The sequence below is a fragment of the Notamacropus eugenii genome, chromosome 2 (genome assembly GCF_028372415.1).
Source record: "Notamacropus eugenii isolate mMacEug1 chromosome 2, mMacEug1.pri_v2, whole genome shotgun sequence".
Lineage (NCBI taxonomy): Eukaryota > Metazoa > Chordata > Mammalia > Diprotodontia > Macropodidae > Notamacropus > Notamacropus eugenii.
This window is the reverse complement of record NC_092873.1, coordinates 59,826,495-59,843,961: the sequence shown is the minus strand read 5'-3', so window position 1 is coordinate 59,843,961 and position 17,467 is coordinate 59,826,495. Positions and strand designations below refer to the sequence as shown.

At 40.6% G+C, this 17,467-nt stretch overlaps 1 protein-coding gene across 7 annotated transcripts in view; it reads right to left on the bottom strand.

The window, feature by feature from the left end:
• Positions 1-17,467, bottom strand: part of GIGYF2 (GRB10 interacting GYF protein 2) — a 169,022-nt gene that overhangs the window by 39,999 nt on the left and 111,556 nt on the right. For all 7 annotated transcript variants that reach the window (XM_072640524.1, XM_072640519.1, XM_072640522.1 and 4 more), the window contains 9 exons: positions 14,249-14,466; positions 14,004-14,166; positions 13,737-13,925; positions 9,371-9,564; positions 8,068-8,227; positions 6,887-7,053; positions 2,206-2,297; positions 727-834; positions 6-106 (listed from right to left, as the gene is read on the bottom strand). In XM_072640524.1, the coding sequence (XP_072496625.1) occupies positions 6-106; positions 727-834; positions 2,206-2,297; positions 6,887-7,053; positions 8,068-8,227; positions 9,371-9,564; positions 13,737-13,925; positions 14,004-14,166; positions 14,249-14,466 (1,392 nt within the window). The remainder of the gene's footprint in view (positions 1-5; positions 107-726; positions 835-2,205; positions 2,298-6,886; positions 7,054-8,067; positions 8,228-9,370; positions 9,565-13,736; positions 13,926-14,003; positions 14,167-14,248; positions 14,467-17,467) is intronic.

The following is a 17,467-nucleotide window of genomic DNA, read 5'->3' as shown; positions in this document are numbered from 1 at the left end:
TTTACCTGTAGGTTGGGAAGCTGTTGACTGAAGCTCCCAAATGGAGCCAGTGTCAGGAACTGAAACAGATCTGGTAACGGAGGGAATCAGATTCTGCTCTGATATTCTGCAAAATAGAAAAAAATACAATACAGCATCACTGTGGAGCCAACAAAGAAGTACTTCCAGTTCTACCATGCTCTGTGTAGGCTAGCACTGACTTCCTCATGCTTGTATACAAAAGTCTTGCACTAGATTAGGCCCCTGTGAGAAGAAGAAAGCTTATCTTTGAATCCCTTGCCAGTCTTAGCAGCTGCCCAATTCTAGAAGATAAATGACTAAGAGTTGTCATTATGTAAAATATTTCTTTCCCTTATGTGAAAAACAATGGAAAATATGTAACAAGAGTGTGCATGAGAAGTAGGTTTTGGCCCAGCTTAGTTCAGCTCCAACCTAGGCGGCAGAGCCTGAAAAGTCCATCTTTGTTTCAGAAAAGGGTTTTTGTTTTTTCCAGGGGAAACTCAAAAATATGATCACTAAATGCCTGCATGGCCAGTAAGAGGGCGAGTCTGATTTGTAAGCCTGTTCCAAGTCATCCATCCACTGGCCTTCCTACCCCCAAAACACTCATAATTTTCGTACAGTAGATTGAGATGAATTCTTTATGGAGATAAGTCACTTTGTCCATTTACTCCCCCCTTTCAAAAACAAAAATGGATCCTTTTCTACAGAATACTGAGCACCCACCTCATCTTCAGAGCTTGAAACTGCTGGAGGAGCAGCGCCAACTGCTGCTGCTGCTGGGATGAAAGGGCTGCTTTCTGCTGCTGCGCCAACACCTGTGCATACTGTTGTCTTCAAAAAGAAGGGAAACTTCACGTCAAGATGGACGAAGGAGAAGGCTGAACATCAGAGGCAGCGGGAAGCCCGCAGGTCAGACGCTTTCCCAAGGCCATCACACCGAGAGCCCAATGTGGGACAAGTGGCACTTGGTTCAACGCCTTCTGGGGTACCATGCTGCTTCAGAAGCAGACAAGCCAACAACCTTGTCCCTATAAACTGTACATCAAATAATCATCTTTAACCACATCCAAGTTACTGACAAATAAAGCCCAAACAAAGGGAGCCACAGGTTACCAATTCAAGCTGTAAAAACCTGTCCTGGTTCACAACAAAGACAGAAATGGCTCACTCCCTGTACGGAAAAACCACTGAATCACAGTGCTTGGAATAATCACAAATACTAAAAGCATACCCAAAGTCAGAGGCATCACATGGGGCCTTTGCTGAAAGGGCCTGCCATGCTCTGAAGGCATTCTAAGTGTCTGCTATTTTCACAACCAAGTTTTCTGAGACAGAAGCATCACTAGAATACTTTTAAACAGGAAGATTACTTTGGTTACTACTTCTGTGACAGCAAGAAGCTGTTTCTTCTATCTCCTTAGCATCCTGGCTGCCTTCCAATCTCAGCCAAAAGCCCACCTACTGGTAAGAAACGTCTCCCAGTTGTCCTTAATTTGAGTTGTCCTCAACCTTTCTGAGATTATCTCCAATTCATCCTGGATATGGTCCCTCTGTGCACAGTTGTCTATATGTTGTCTCCATTAGACAGTGAGTTCCTTGAGAGAGGGAAGGGACTACCTTTTGCCTTTCATTATGGCCCTAGTACGTGGCACAGTGCCTGGCAGGCAGCAGGTACTTTGTATATTTGCTGACTTGATTTGGTATAGTCTCAAGTCCTTTCACCATCCTGGTCACTATTTCTTGGACACATGACAACTACTGAATTTCTTCCTCAAAATGGGGCAACCAGAATTAGACAAAAGAATACAGTGTGAGCTCACCAAGGTTATCTCCAGCAGAAAATGTTAACTACTACCTTCTGGGTATTAAAACTGAGTTCATACAAAGTAAGACGACTATTTCTTATTTTAGATGTAGCCCCACTTCTTCTTTCTCCTCCAATCTTCTTCTGCTTCTATACTTCTAACCCTTTTATTCTTGTCTCTCTCGCCTTTTCCCTCTTCATAATGCACAAACTTATTTGTGCTCAATGCTGAAGAGATTGGAAGCCCCTGATCTTGGAGCTAAAGCCTTTTATTATCTTCACTGTGAAGTCACAGTGACAGAGAGGAAAAGAAAGGTAATACAGTCTCTCTTTCAGTCAAGACCCAAGCCTAAACACAGATCTCACTATGGTAGTGGTGTGGATAAGTGATATCTTACTGGATGAGGAATTGCTGGTATTGGAGATGCTGCATCTGGTATAAGGCATTGAGCTCCTGTTGCCTGGTCAGTCGTTCCTGGTCCAATTCTCCCTGTGGTAGAAAAACTGCTATCAAGTAACTGAAAAAAACCTTTTTTTTTTTTTAAAAAACAGATTGTATTTTCTTAGAGAGAAGGCAAATGGTTGAATATAAAAGCCATGGATCAACCTTACAGCAATGGCATGAAATAGTGGAAGTTAATGAAGTCCCTTCATGAAAAAAAAACCCAACAACAACAAACCAAACCATGCTTACCACAGCTTAAGTATACTAATGTATGTCAGAAAATTCAACTGTGATTTCAGTTTTAATAATCTGCTCAATTTGAGAATTTCTGAAACGAAGTGCCAAATGTAAAAGATTACATATAAAAGGATAAAGAAATAAGTATAAAGAATAATAAATATAAAAACTACAAAGGAATAAATAAAATGGGAACTATTTGGAAATAAAGTCAGAATAGGAGATCAAAGGTATCCATGCATACATGCTATGTTTCTCCCTTGCAAGGTAATTCCTAGCAGGTCAGACTACATCAATGACATACTAGGTCTATCAAAGTATGAAAGTATACTATGACCACCTCTTTCTGCACAAGTGGAGGCAAAATTGGCTGTTATACGATATTCACTGCTCATAAGAAGAAACTAATTAATTGAGTGGCAGATTTTAATGTGACTGGTAAACACATAACATAATAAGCAGCATCATAAGAGTATGATCAACTAGGAAAATTTAAGCACAGTCCTTGCTCTGAAAGAGCTGAGAAGTGCATTGGCTGAGAAAAATATTGGGGATAAAAACTATTTAAGTCAAACCTTCTGTGAAAGGTACCTGGCAGCAAGCCCTGATGGGTCTGAAGACAAAGAGATGCAGGAAGAAGTGAGCTCATGGACAGAAGCAGACTGGACAGAAGAGCAATGAAAGAAATGAACTGAAATAACACTTTAAAGATGTCCTTCAACCAGACTGGGAAGGGCCTTGGATTCCAGGGAACTAGAACCTGAGGGTCTAATTTATCTAATATTAATAAGGAATCACTAGAGATTTTTTATTGGCAAATTACTTGGTTCTCAAGGATGAGGAAGGGCACAAAGAGGGACACGAATGTTAAAAATCTATTTACATGTAATTGGGAAATATTTAATGAAATAAAAAGATTTTTGCTTGGGGGAGGGTTATGGACAAGAAGCTAATTTTAGCAGCTTTGGGAAGAAAAGATGAAATAATATAGCACCGCAACCACAAAAGAGATTCACAAGCTGAATATAAAAGGTCACAATGTAAAAATTAAAAGTGGGTAAGATCAGGCATTTTTCACAATTATAGTTTAACCCAAGGGAATGATAAGACCATAAAAGATAAACCAGACTACTTCTATTACCAAAAAATCAAAAGGTTTTGCATGAATAATATCAATAAAGAAAGAATTAGACTTTTTATCTAGCAAATTAAGACAGAGCCTTCTACAATGTATTTCTATTGGGGCTTTCTTAAAATGCACTTATATTCCATAGAGAGCTACATGCATTTATCTCTAAGCTAGACATGAGTTAAAAAGAATGGGAAAAATATTTGCATCAAATATCATTACCAAACAACTGTTACTCAACTGACAAAAATATACACAATGAACTATTTACTCAATAGATGAGGTCAAAGAATGAAATTTTAAAAATAATCATAAATTCTAAAAGACATAAAACAATAATGAAAATCAATATTAATAGTTACCATACACATACAGAGAGTAAATGACTCTGAGGCTTCAGTTCACACTATGAAAAGGAACAAAGAACAGCCAAGGTGTGAAGGACTGTCAGAAGGCGGCTATACTGGGGCAATGCTAGGGAAGCTGAGAAGTCACCCAACAATCCTGGATTACAATGTGAAGTTATTCAAGTGATTCACCCTTTGACACATGAATCTCATGACCGGGCATGTACCCCAAGAAAGTTAAGACAGAAATGCATCATCAATACATGGCAAAATATTCACACATTTTTTGTGGTAGCAAAGAAATAAAAAAAAATTAGATACCAACCACGTGGGGAAAAGTTGAAAAAGCTACAGCACAACTGAATAGAACAGAACATCACTGTACAGTGAGAACTGACAAAAACAAAGGATATCAGAAAAATGGAGGAAGACTTTAAGAGTATATGCAGAGCAAACTAAGCAGAGCCAAAGGAAAATACATGAAGACTAGATGCCATGAAAATGTGAAGGTCACCACAGAAGTAACTGAAATAGTCACAACGAATCCAAAGAAGAGTCCAATAAAAACAACTCTTTCCTCACGGAGAGCTCTGGACTGTAAGGATGAAACTTAACACACGCGTGCACACACACACAGCCAGGTGCAGTCATATTTTTTTTTGCTTGTTTTTCTTTACCACAAGTGGGATTAAATGAGAAGGAAGAGATACTAGGAGCTAACATAATACATTTTTTTCCTTAAAGAATAGATAAGGCAGGGAAGAGAGGCTGAACGTAGGGAAACCCGTCAAGGAGATCACAATCCAGGTTAAAAAAAGATGAGGACCTGCACCAGTGTGGTATGAGTGAGTGACAATGTTATAAAAATAGATTTGACAAGATCCAGCAACGGCCTGGGTGGGAGTGGTAACAGCGAGGTGATAACCAAGATAACTGTGAAGACTTAAGTCCAAGTGGACGGAGGCCAGTGGGAGCATCAAGAGGATTAGGAAAAGTGGAAGAAAGACAGGTGTGAGGGGCAGGGAGGTGGGAATGCGTTCAATTTGGGGCACGTACAGTTTGAGGTTCTAGAGCTATAATACTGTTGCTTAGATAAATTTGGGAATCATCTGTATAGAACCCACCAGAAACAGTGGGATTAGCAATGAACAAAGCCTAGAGAGAACAAAAAGGAGCCTAGAACCTGGAACCCATCCAGGCTTAAAGTACACAAAGACAATGAACCTACAAGGTCAACTAAAAAAAAAAAAGTAAGAAAAACAGAAGGAGGAGACAGCAGGGTCAAGAAAGACAACATTCAGAATGAGTGCTGAGAAAGAGTGAGTGCCCAACAACATGAAATGCTGCCAAAAGTTAAAGGAAGCTGAGAACTGAGAATACCAACTAAGCAATTAAGGGATCTTTGGTAACTCTGGGATGGTAACAAGAGAAGGTGGTGAAAGCCAGTCTGTAAAGAAGGGCAGAGCAAGGGAGGAAAAGCGTGACGGGAAGAAATGGAGCAAATGGCTGGAAAAGAGTGGAAGCGGCAAGTGAACATTCCTTCTATGGCAAGTAAAGTAGCTAATGACAGTAAACTAGGGTTTAAAAAAAGAAGCCTATATATTTTAAAGGAGATTTGCTAAAAATACTCAGATATTCTGGTCAAAAAAAGACTAAATCAGAGAAATTTACTTTAAATTGGAGGCTCTGTCCACCAGAGGGCAGCAATTCATCCAAACGGAACTGAATAAACATCAATCATGATTACGGCCAGCACTGGCACTGGGTGCTAGGGAGCCTCCTGGCTTCCACAAAAGCTCAGGTGCCACTAGGTCACAGGAGATAAGAGTGAAGTTAATGTTAAGACAACAAAATTCAAGGAGGAAGAGATCACTTTCAATAAGGCTTCTTCGAGGGATTTAGAGTGAGAAATGTAGTATAGGGCATTGCTGAGATAGAGGGTGACATGCTGAGGCCTGTGCATCAGAAAGGCTGAAAGAGGCTATCCATCTCAGATAGTCTTCCAGGTGAGAAGAGAAACCTGAAGTGTCAAAGCACTCCCATTAGTCTTCCCTCTGAAACCTACGAAGTAGTGATGAAGACAGCTGAATAATTATCACGGAAAAATTCAGTGAGTCTTCTAGTTTCTCCATTCATTTGATCTACTTTATATTCTAAGGGCTCAACTAAAACTAGTTTCAAAGCCATCACGTTCCAGAGTCAAATCGTTAAAGTTACTAGACAATGTTTATTAACAGGTTAGTCACATGGCATCTACTTAAAACAGCTTCTTTCAAGCAACTTGGTTCCCCATTCATAAAAATAATTCTAGAAAACAGAATATTCCTCCAATATTAAACAAAGTCAATGCCTCTCTAAACAACAGTAGAATAATGGTCTCTTAGAAAGACCTGGACATGACAATAAAATGCCATGAAAAAGTATGGTATTTGGAATAAAAATGATTGTACAGTTTAACGTGTACAAAAATGCTTACAAGTACAAAGCAGTGATGTTCCTAGGTTTTTTCTTCATAAAATCCGCTATCAGTGCTAAAAAGAAAATTATATCATAGCATCTTAACATAGGGGAAAGAATGGAATGTCTCATTTTAAAATGTGAATCTCTACCTCATAAATCTTGTACTTTCTTTCAGGGTCCCATTTGTAATCCAGGTTATACTGACACAAAGATCTTGTGCAAGAGGATCACGACTATTTTCATTTACATGACTGAGATCCCTGTCTATTTGTTTTTCTGGTTTTACCTTGTTCTATATCAGTTCATAAGTCTTTACATGTTTCTCTGATTCTCTTCCATTTGCTGTTTCTCATGGCACAATCATATCACATAATACTGGTATACAACAATTTGTTTTTGCCACTTCCCAATTAATGGATAATCAATTTGTAGGTACTTTAGATGAAATTCAGATTACTTACCAAATGTGGAGGTGGTGCCGGGCCAGGTGAAAAGGGAACCCTTCCCCACATTTTCATGATATCGCCGAGGGGTTGGAAACTTTCATCACATGCTCTCTTCACTAACAAGGACATAGTGAAATAGCCCGCCTGAAACCACTCTGCCATTTCTTGGTTATTGAATGGACCTAGAGCACGACCCAGCAAAACAAAAGGAGATCAGGGATTCCAGGCTCAGTCACACCCAGAGTCTGATCCCATTCTAGAACAAACACTTCTCCCTTGATGTAGTTTACCCAGGTGGTATATGCTCCTAGACCTAAGCATGAAAGAGCAGTGGAGTGTCCCAGGGACCCCTGCTCAGCCCCGTGCTGTCAACTCCTTAGCTAATTGTCTAACTGGCAGCTAGCTGCAAGGTTTAAGTCAGAAGGGGTCTTCGACAAGAATCTGGATCAGGACACTCATTTTACAGATGAGAAAACTGAATGGGCACAGTGGTCAAATGAGCTGTCCAAGGACACACAAAGTAAAAGCATTAGAGTGATGATCCTGTGTCAATCGATTCACCACTGTCCTTTCACATAATCTAGGCACAACTAGAAGAATGCTGTAAGTCTCTTCAAACTTGTTTATTTTCTTTCCTAGAAACAAATAAACTTAGAAAAATAAAGTATGCAACCTGAGAAGAGGTGAATTTCCATCATTTAACTATTTTTCAATACAATCAGTGGAACTAGAAGCTAACTAACAAACTAAACTGTACAGCTCGATATACTTTCAGTGATACAACTGGAACAGGAAAACACTTCAGGTGAGATAAAATACCCAAAGGACAAATGTACTTTGGTGAACAAATGTGCAATGAAAGGTTGAGCATCGTGCTCTGGCTCTGGTACCAAGATCAGCTGCTGAGTAAAAACCAAAGGTTCCATTTTATGTTAACAGCCTTCATACTTCAGACAAGTAATTAGTGTCCATTCAGAGAAACATTTCGAGCTCAAAAATCCTGACAAAGCACTGCTAGGGATCTTGCTAGATGTCTCCTAACAGGACTCGAAGTTTCTGTCAGAGCACAGCCCTCTACGGTATTAACAAAGTGAGTCCAGTCATTTACATTTCTGGAGCACATACCATGTGCCTTCTAGGATAAACATGTAGGAGGTGACATTTCTCTAGGAGGGAGCAAAAGGATCCAAACATACCCTGAATTTCTCCTTGTGGATCTTTGTAATACCACTTCTGCATGGCTTCATGCAACAATGGAATGGAGACTCCTTTGGCTCGGTGCTCTTGGAGCTTTGCAGTCAGTCTTTCATCATCTAGGGCACTGTCCTGCAGGTATGCCACCATCTTTTCTGCTTGCTGTAACAGGAGGTAAAAGGCACTCGTGAGAAAAAAGCAGTCATACGACCAAGCAATTAATTAATCAACAAGTATTAATTAAGCACATGTGCCAGGCCCTGGGGTCACTAAGACAAAAACAGAATGGTTCCTGCCATGAAAGAGCTGGCATTCTTTTGGGGGAGACGACAGGCACACACACAAAAGTCCACCCAAGAGAGAACTGGGTCATTCAAAGAAACACATAGCAGATGGACTTACAAATGCTGCAGGAGTAAAAGAATGAAGACAGAAGTTGTCTCCATACAGACACAGGAAAATTACCTTTAAACAAAAGACCAACGCAAAAGTACAAATCTGAAAAGTGGATCAGCAATAGAATTTACAGTTTGATGCTCAACTGATAAAAAATATAATAAGCATCTTATAAAACTTTGGAGGGAAAAATAAGTCATTCTGCATAGAGATAAGTGTTAGAGGAACTGCTTTTGTTTTTTTAAAAAGTAATTGTCTATTCTGAATATGACAGAAGTACAAACACAATTGGGCATCTAGGTGGTGCAGTGGACAGAACACCAGGCCTGGAGTCAGGAAGACCTGAGCTCAAATCTATCCTCAGACACTTACTAGCTGTGTGACCCTGGGAAGTTGCTTAGCCCTGTTTGCCTCAGTTTCCTCATCCGTAAAATGAGCTGGAGAAAGAAATGGTCAAACCACTTCGGTATCTCTGCCAAGAAAACCTTCAAGGGCTAAACAACAACACATACAAAATTACATGGAAATTTAGGGTCTCCTCAAAGATAATGACACACCAGGATGTTCCTATCCTGACTCCTTAATGGTTAATTGTTTGATTTAAGATTCAGCTAAACTGAAAATCAAGACAATGGTACCATTAGCAATTGCTGAAAGGAAGCATTTTTTTGCATTCTTCACATACCAAAAGAAAAAAACAGCCAAGGGCAAACTCAAAAAGAGCAAAAAATAACCTGACACGGTGACCACTGCATAACAGACATTTATAAGCATGAAAGGACTGGAAAGAGAATAACGCTCATAGTCACAACTAAAGACAAAATGCGCCTACCCCTTTTGCAACTATACAAGGACATTCTATTTTGGCTGATTTATGCAATACTGCCAAGGTTTCCAAGAAGTTCGTACCTGCTGCAGGTGTTTAAGGCCGTCTTCCTCATCTGGATCTGCAGAGACACTACTCATACCCGGAGCAGCTAGGGCTGGCGTCTGCGGGGACCGGAGGGCAGGGCCTGGACTGGCAACGGGAGGGGGGAGAAGAAGACCAGAAGAGGATGGGTCTGAAGCGTTCTGTGACAAAGACTGGACAGCAGGGACCAAGTCTAGAGAAAGAGATGGAAGACATGAAAAGCCTCTGGCATACATAGAGAGGCCTAAGGAGAGCACATGCCTGCATTTGGGCTGCCAGATAGTAAGACTAACTAAAAAATTCTGCATTAACTCAGGGCAAACGAATAAAAGAAAAATCGACAACCTAAATGGAAAAAAGGGTGAAAACAGTTGTTATATCAATCAGCTACCAAAAATTACAATTTAAAGAAAGGACTTCTAAGATAGCAGAATAGAAGGACGCACCTCTAAAAGCTCTCCCCATAGCCCATAAAATATCTGTAGCAGAAGCCATAAAACAACAGAGTGAAAGAGATTCCCTGCCAAAGGCTGCCTGGAAGGCTGACAGGAAACGTCTATCGTAGTGGGCACAGAGCACAGCACAGCCCACAGAGCACAGCGCAGGCTTGGCTGCACCACTGCAAGGACAGGACTGGAGTGGGCTTCAAGGCGCCACTGGCAGCAGCTGTGGGTCTCAGATTCCTCAACCCACAAACACCAGCCCTGAACCCAGGCCTGGGACCAGGCAGCAGCAGCTTCCATTGTTGGAGCCCTGGCCTAAAGACCCTGGAGGAATTGAGTGGCTGGTCTGAATCTCAGCCCCCAGTGGCGGCCCTGGGGTGAGAAGAAGTGACGGCTGGTGAAGCTGGTAGAGGCTCTGGAGAGGTAATTCTACTCACAGATCCTGGGCAGAAGAGTGCTTGTAGTTGCTCCCAGACCAGAGTGCACGTCAGGAGAGGAGTAAACACCTCTCCCTTGATTATGCCACCTTGGAGGAACTGAGAACTTACAGGTCCCCAGGGTATACCCTCCTCTTGACAAAGAACTCAAAACTCAAGTAACTGCCTGGGAAAATGCCCCCAAAAGGGAAAAAAAATAAGACAACAGAAGGTAACTTTCTTGGTGAACAGATATTTTCTTCCATCCTTTCGGATGAGAAAGGAAGAACAATGGAAACCATAGAGGAAGACCTAAAAGGCAAGGTTTCTTTCTGCATCCAAAAACTCCAAAATAAAAATCCAATGGTCTCAGGCCATGGAAGAGCTCAAAAAGGACTGTGAAAATCAAGTAAGAGAAGTGGAAGAGAAATGAGAGCAATGCAAGAAAATCATGAAAAGTGAGTTAACAATTTGCTAAAAGAGACCCAAAAAAATGCTGAAGAAAATAACACCTTGAAAAATAGACTAACTCAAATGGCAAAAGAAGCCCAAAAAGCCAATGAGTAGAAGAATGCTTTAAAAAGCAGAATTAGTCAAATGGAAAAGGAGGTTCAAAAGCTCAAAGAAGAAAATTGTTCTTTAAAAATTAGAATGGAACAGATGGAAGCTAATGACTTTATGAGAAACTAAGAAATTACAAAACAAAACCAAAAGAATGAAAAAATAGAAGACAATGTGAAATAACTCATTGGAAAAAGAACTGACCTGGAAAACAGATCCAGGACAGGCATTTTAAAAATTATGGGACTACCTGAAGGCCATGATCAAAAAAAGAGCCTAGACATCATCTTTCATGAAAGTATCAAGGAAAACTGTCCTGATATTCTGGAACCAAAAGGTAAAAGAAATATTGAAATTCACCAATCACCTCCTGAAAGAGATCTCAAAAGAAAAACTCCTAGAAATACTGTAGCCAAATTCCAGAGCTCCCAGGTCAAGGAGAAAATATTGCAAGCAGCCAGAAAGAAACAATTCAAGTATTGTGGAAATATAATCAGGGTAACATAGGATCTGGCACCTTCTACATTAAAGGATCGAAGGGCTTGGAATAGGATATTCCAGAAGTCAAAGGAACTAGGATTAAAACCAAGAATCACCTACCCAGAAAAATTGAGTATAATACTTTAGGGGAAAAAATGGTCTTTCAATGAAATAGAGGACTTTCAAGCACTCTTGATGAAAAGACCAGAGCTGAATAGAAAATCTGACTTTCAAATACAACAATCAAGAGAAGGATGAAAAGGTAAACAGGAAAGAGAAATCATAAGGGACTTACTAAAGTTGAACTGTTTACATTCCTACGTGGAAAGATACTATTTGTAGCTCTTGAGACTTTTCTCAGTATTTGGGTAGTTGGAGGGAATATACATACATATGTATAGACAGAGGGCACAGAGTGAGTTGAAGAGGAAGGGATGATACCTAAAAAAATAAAATCATGGGGTGAGGGAGGAATATATTGGGAGGAGAAAGGGAGAAATGGAATGGGGCAAATTATCTCTCATAAAAAAGGCAAGAAAAAGCTTTTTCAATGGAGGGGAAAGGGGAAGGTGAGAGGGGAAAAGTGAAGCTTACACTTATCACATTTGGCTTAAGGAGGGAATAACATGCACACTCAACTTGGTATGAAAATCTATCTTACATTACTGTAAAGTAGGGGAGAAGGGGATAAGTGGGGTATGGGGGATGACAGAAGGGAGGAGGGGGTAATTAGAAGTAAACACTTCGGGGGGGGATAAAGTCAAAAGAGAGAACAGAATAAATGGGGGGCAGGGTAGGATGGAGAGAAATATAGTTAGTCTTTCACAACATGACTATTATGGAAGTCTTTTGCAAAACCACACATATATAGCCTCTGCTGAATTGCTTGCCTTCTCAGTGGGGATGGGTGGGGAGGGAGGGAGAGAAGTTGGAATTCAAAGTATTAGAAACAAATATTGAGAATTGTTTTTGCATATAACTGGGAAATAAGAAATACAGGTAATGGGGTATAGAAATCTATCTTGCCCTACAAGAAAGGAGAGAAGGTGGGGATAAGGGAAGGGAGGGGTGTGATTAGGGGTGGGGGGAGGGGAAAGATGGGGAAAAAATCTGAAACTCAAAATCTTGTGGAAAGGAATGTCGAAAAAATAAATAAACTGCGGGGAAAAAAGAAAGAAAGGATTTCTAAGCCATAGGAAGTATCCCCCTGCGGGTGAGGGGGATAGAACTGAGGCTGTGATTTCATTGGCAATGAGAAGTCTTAAGGGAGGAAAAGGAACATGGCGCCTTGCAGTCCTCATGCTCTTTCTTTAGCATGGGAGAGGCTAAGTGACTGGCTCAAGGAAGCCTGGCACAGACCACATCTGAACTCACATTTTTCTCGCACTGAGATCCTGTGACTATGGCTCCATTTCGAGGGGAATAATCAGTGAAGTCGGATCTCACAAAACACTACTGGGGCAACCCAAATATCACTGCTATGACAGAATTTTATCACACTACATCATTAAAAATTAAATTTCAAGCAACAGTCAATAATTCAATACAATAAAATTCTGATTAGAGGAATATATGCACACTCTTTGAGTAAGAGGTGACTGGTAGAAACAGAATAAACAGAACTTTATAAAACACAAAAGGAAGTTACTATTACAAATCTTTTAGGTTACAAACACTTAAAGAAGAAAAAAGGCATGGGGATTTGAAGTCACAGGCCTCATAATCCTGCGGAAGAGAAGGGAGATGTCCAGGAGGGTTGGGGCATTATAAGCATCTTGGGCAGAACAAGTCCCCCCAAAAGGTCAATTCTTTCCCCAGCATCCCCTTGTCCTGCCTCTCTATCCACAGACAATATACAATGATCAGTTGCTTCACAACCCAAACATTTTCAATAAACTGAATTTTTGCCTCAAAAATGCTTGGGGTAACTAAAATAAATATAAAGCCTCTTAAGTTAAGTGTTAGGAATTTTCCTAACAGGGGGTTTGGGGCAATGATGACTGAATTCATCTAAGTTTTGTCTAAAATAAACTCTCAGAAGCTGAAGAAAGTGGAGCCTGGGGGCAGAGGGGCTGTCATATTGTCCCCCAGGCTTCAATTTTCTTTAAAAGGGTATTACAAAATGGGGAGGGGCAGAGGGGATCTAGGGCTTGGACCCCATCTGTGTGACCCTGAGATTCTCTCTGATTTTCTTAATCTATAAAGCGAGAATAAGAACAGCATCTACTTCACATGGCTTTTGTAGTGACCAAATAAGAGAACAGAAGTAAACTATAAAATACTAAAGAAAGCTAATTATCCTGGTGCCTAACCAGAGGAATCAATTCAAACAAGACCAGGAACTGTGGTTAGGTTCTTTCCCCCAAGTTTCGGTTTCCTGGTAAACAACGGACAACAGGAGGGAAATGATTGGATCTTATCATCTCAACCTCAGTTGGTTTGCTGACTTTTTCAAGGCCCAGTACCTTCCCCTCTGCCAGACCCCTGGGTGGGGAGGGAGTTCTCAGGCCGGCTCTCCTCTTCGGGCTGCTCCATTTTGCTCTCCTCTTTCCTCTCAAATGGGCTTGGCTGCCCAGGTTCCTGAGGCTGCCGCTCTGAAGGACTGGCCGGCTGCACACATGGGGATGATGGCCCGACTGTTTCTTCTGAAGTTTCTGGAACAGGGAAGGATATTGAATTAATAATAAATTAATCATTAAAGTTTGACAAAAGTTCCAAGGAGTCTTCCTTACCTGCAGCTCCTCGATCTAGCCGATCCCCATCTCTGTTGGCAACCTTGTCGGGTTCTTTGGCTTCTTCATTGTGACTCCCCTCTGAATCAGAGCGTTCCTCCCCCTCCTCTACAGGTCGAAAGTCCATCTCCTGTTCTTCAGGAATGGGCTCTTTCTGTACTTTCTGTAACAAGGAAACAGACAACCCTCAATAACTCCTTTCATGACTACTCTTCTCTGCTGCTAAAAAGGAAACAAGTGTTCACCTTTAGGGAGAGGAAGGCCCCAGAGGAATCAAAAGTTCCCATTTCCTCTTCTGCATCCTCCAGGCACCATTCGGGTAGGCTGTCCCTATCATCATCTATGCTACCACTGCCAGACCGCACTCTTCGGTAACCCCGTTCGTCGTCTCGTTCTCGAAAGTCAAACTCAAACCTCCGTCGCCGTTCCATGTGTTCTCGCCACCCTGCAGATCGAGGACCATCTAAGACAGGGAGAAAAAAAGGATGGTTCAGTCAGTCTATGCTCATTTATTAGGCACCTACTATGTGTCATATACAGTGCTATGTAAGTGTTGGGGACACAAAGAAATGCAAAAGACAAGCCATGCCATCAAGGAACCCACTGTTTAACTGGAGAGACAATGACACCCATACAGGATAAACAGAAAACAATTAACAGAGGGGAGGTCCTATAATGGAGAGGGGTTGAGAAAGTTGGGACTTAAAGGAAGACAGGAGGGAAAGATGAGGAGGGAGAGCCTGGGTACATGGGGATAGCCAGAGAGAACAGCAGCAACCAAGAGAGAGAGGATCTAGATGTTGTAACAGCCATTGTCATCCACCATCACTATGATCACCAAACCTCCTCAGACCCCAATGGGGACAACCCAGGATATTCTGAGTCCAAGAGCCTCAAGAATGGCAGTGCCCCAATCTGCTTCCTGGTCAGTTATTACCGAGGAGAGGAGACTACCTTCCTTATCACCAGCAGCAGGAGCTTGCTAGCCAGCTACCAACAACAGGCAAATGAGTGTACGGGAGCCCTGGGAGGGCAGCACACTGCTCCAAGACTAGCTCTCACAGCCAGCTACCCCTACAGCAAATGACATCTGCCACACATAGGCAAGGTGGACCAACCTAGATGACCAGTGGGAACTCTGGGCAAGGACAAGCAACAGCATGGGCCAGAATGGTCAGACCATCACCACCTCCATCTCCATCTCCCTGGAGAGAGGAAGAATCAGGCTTCAGAAGCCTGAGCTCAGCCAACCTCCTGAGAAGCAGGCCCTGGGGGAACACAGCCTGAGGATGGCTTTTGCAGTGGCTGAAGACTCAGAATGGAAAGTTCTTGTTAATAAAGTTCTTGGTTGAGTCAAGTTGCTCAACATCAGAAACTGATAGGATTTTGCCAATGGAAAAGACCTTACAGAAGCAGTATTAACATGTGTTTTACCACCACATCCCAGAGGACTTTCCTAAAAGAATTGCATCTGAAACCTTCATTATGTGTTCCTCCCCCATTAGAACATGAGCTCCTTAAAAGCAAGGATCATCTGACTTTTCCATATGTATCCCCAGCACTTAGCAAAGAGCTGAGCATATGGTAAGTGCTCCATAAAAGCTTTATTCATTCACTCATATTCCACAATACATTTAAAAGGGATATTTGAAAAATTTTAGAAGACAAGCAGATCCTACCTTTTACAACTACGAGTAGGATATATTCCTAATTAAATGAGGAACAGAGAAAATTTCAAAAGATAAATTAGATAATTTTGATAACATGTTTCTGTGTGTGGCCTTCATCCTTTCTGGATACAGGTGTGTTTAGCTTATCATACACAATTGGTGATACGGTGTCCTATTATCTCATCTCTACACATGAATGCTTCAATGGAACTATGTTATAGTAAATATTGTTTCAACAGAAAATTGGCTACAAGGTTCTAGAGTACATTAGCTGTCAGGTTATCATATTGTATTAGAAAGAGCTCCTCAGTAATGATGATAATGCACTTTTTATGATATTGAATGAAATTTTTATGTCTGGTGCCAGGGACAGATATATTTTTGGCTGGCAAACTCCTGGTCGGAAGCTTGGGTCTAAATAAGCATCACGGGGTCTACAAGCCCCTCCCTAGGCCAAATTGAAATTCCTGGTGCAGTTTTCTCCATTTTGTGGTATAAACAACTAAGACAACCACAACAAAAACTTCATGCAAATGTTCATTTAAAATTAAATTCTAACATGCATAAAGTTGACAGTTTACAATGAATATTACTCAAAAACTTTCTAGGTAGTGGGATGAGAAAAAAACTGCTTCCTTTGAAAGAAATCAGTTTCCATTCCTTTTCCAAACCCAGTGATTCCCTCTTTCTTAAATTCTCACTGCATGAAAACAACATGGACAAACAAAACTAAACTAAACAAAAAAACCAAGAGACTGGAAAGATTCACATATTAGTGCTGAATATACTGACAAATTGCACTTAAACTAAGATTTATAAGATGAGTTAAGAGAAGAAAGATCTATTTAAAACAGAAACGGATTTGAGAGACAGTCTTTCACTCCCTACAACAGAATCAACACTACACAGGCTGAGAAATGCTGCTTGTCTTCCAAAACATTCACCTTGTTTGTTTTTGACCAGCTGGAATCTATCTTCTCTCTTAGCTCAGATCTCCTCCATTCTTTCACCGAATATTCCCTCACTGGGAACACATTCTACAAACCCTCTCCCTTCACTAAGCTGGCAAATGTAGCACCAATGCCGAGAAACCTCAAACCAGAAAAATCCCGTTTGGGTGCCTGAGGAAGAGCAATACTGGTAAGAATATGCATAGAGGAGAATGAAAGATCTCTGGTGCCCACAGATTTAAGAGATAGCCCCAATGACAGTGTCAAAAACATCTAAGTTTATAAAATGATCAAAAATTTGTTCATTTTTAACAGTTATGCTTCTAACGATGTCAACAAAACAGTTAAAATGTCAGCTAAACTGGCATTAGCTTTAGATAGCTAGTTCTAAAAGGACCTATAAAGCTAAATAAATGGCTTTGTATACTAAAACAAAGTTCAAATGATAGGTTAATAATCTTTAAGATAAGTATCCTACATTATCTGAACACTAAAGGTCATACCATTAAAAAAAAATTAGAAGAGAATGAGAATGCATATCTTTCAGAGGTAAGACTAGAGACTGATTTCTTAACCAAAGCAGGGATAGAGACAATTACAAAAACAGATGATTTCAAGTACAAGAAACTGAAAAATTTTTGCATTTTTGATAAGAGTCTGATATCCAAAATGTGAACAAATATGTAAGAATAAAAACCATTCCCTAATAAACAAGTGGTCAATGATTATGAACTAACAAATCCCAAAAGAAGAGCTATAAACTGTTAAAAACTATGTGAAAGAATACTTCAAATCATTAATAATAAGAAAAATGTAAATCAAAACAACTCTGAGGTTTTGACTC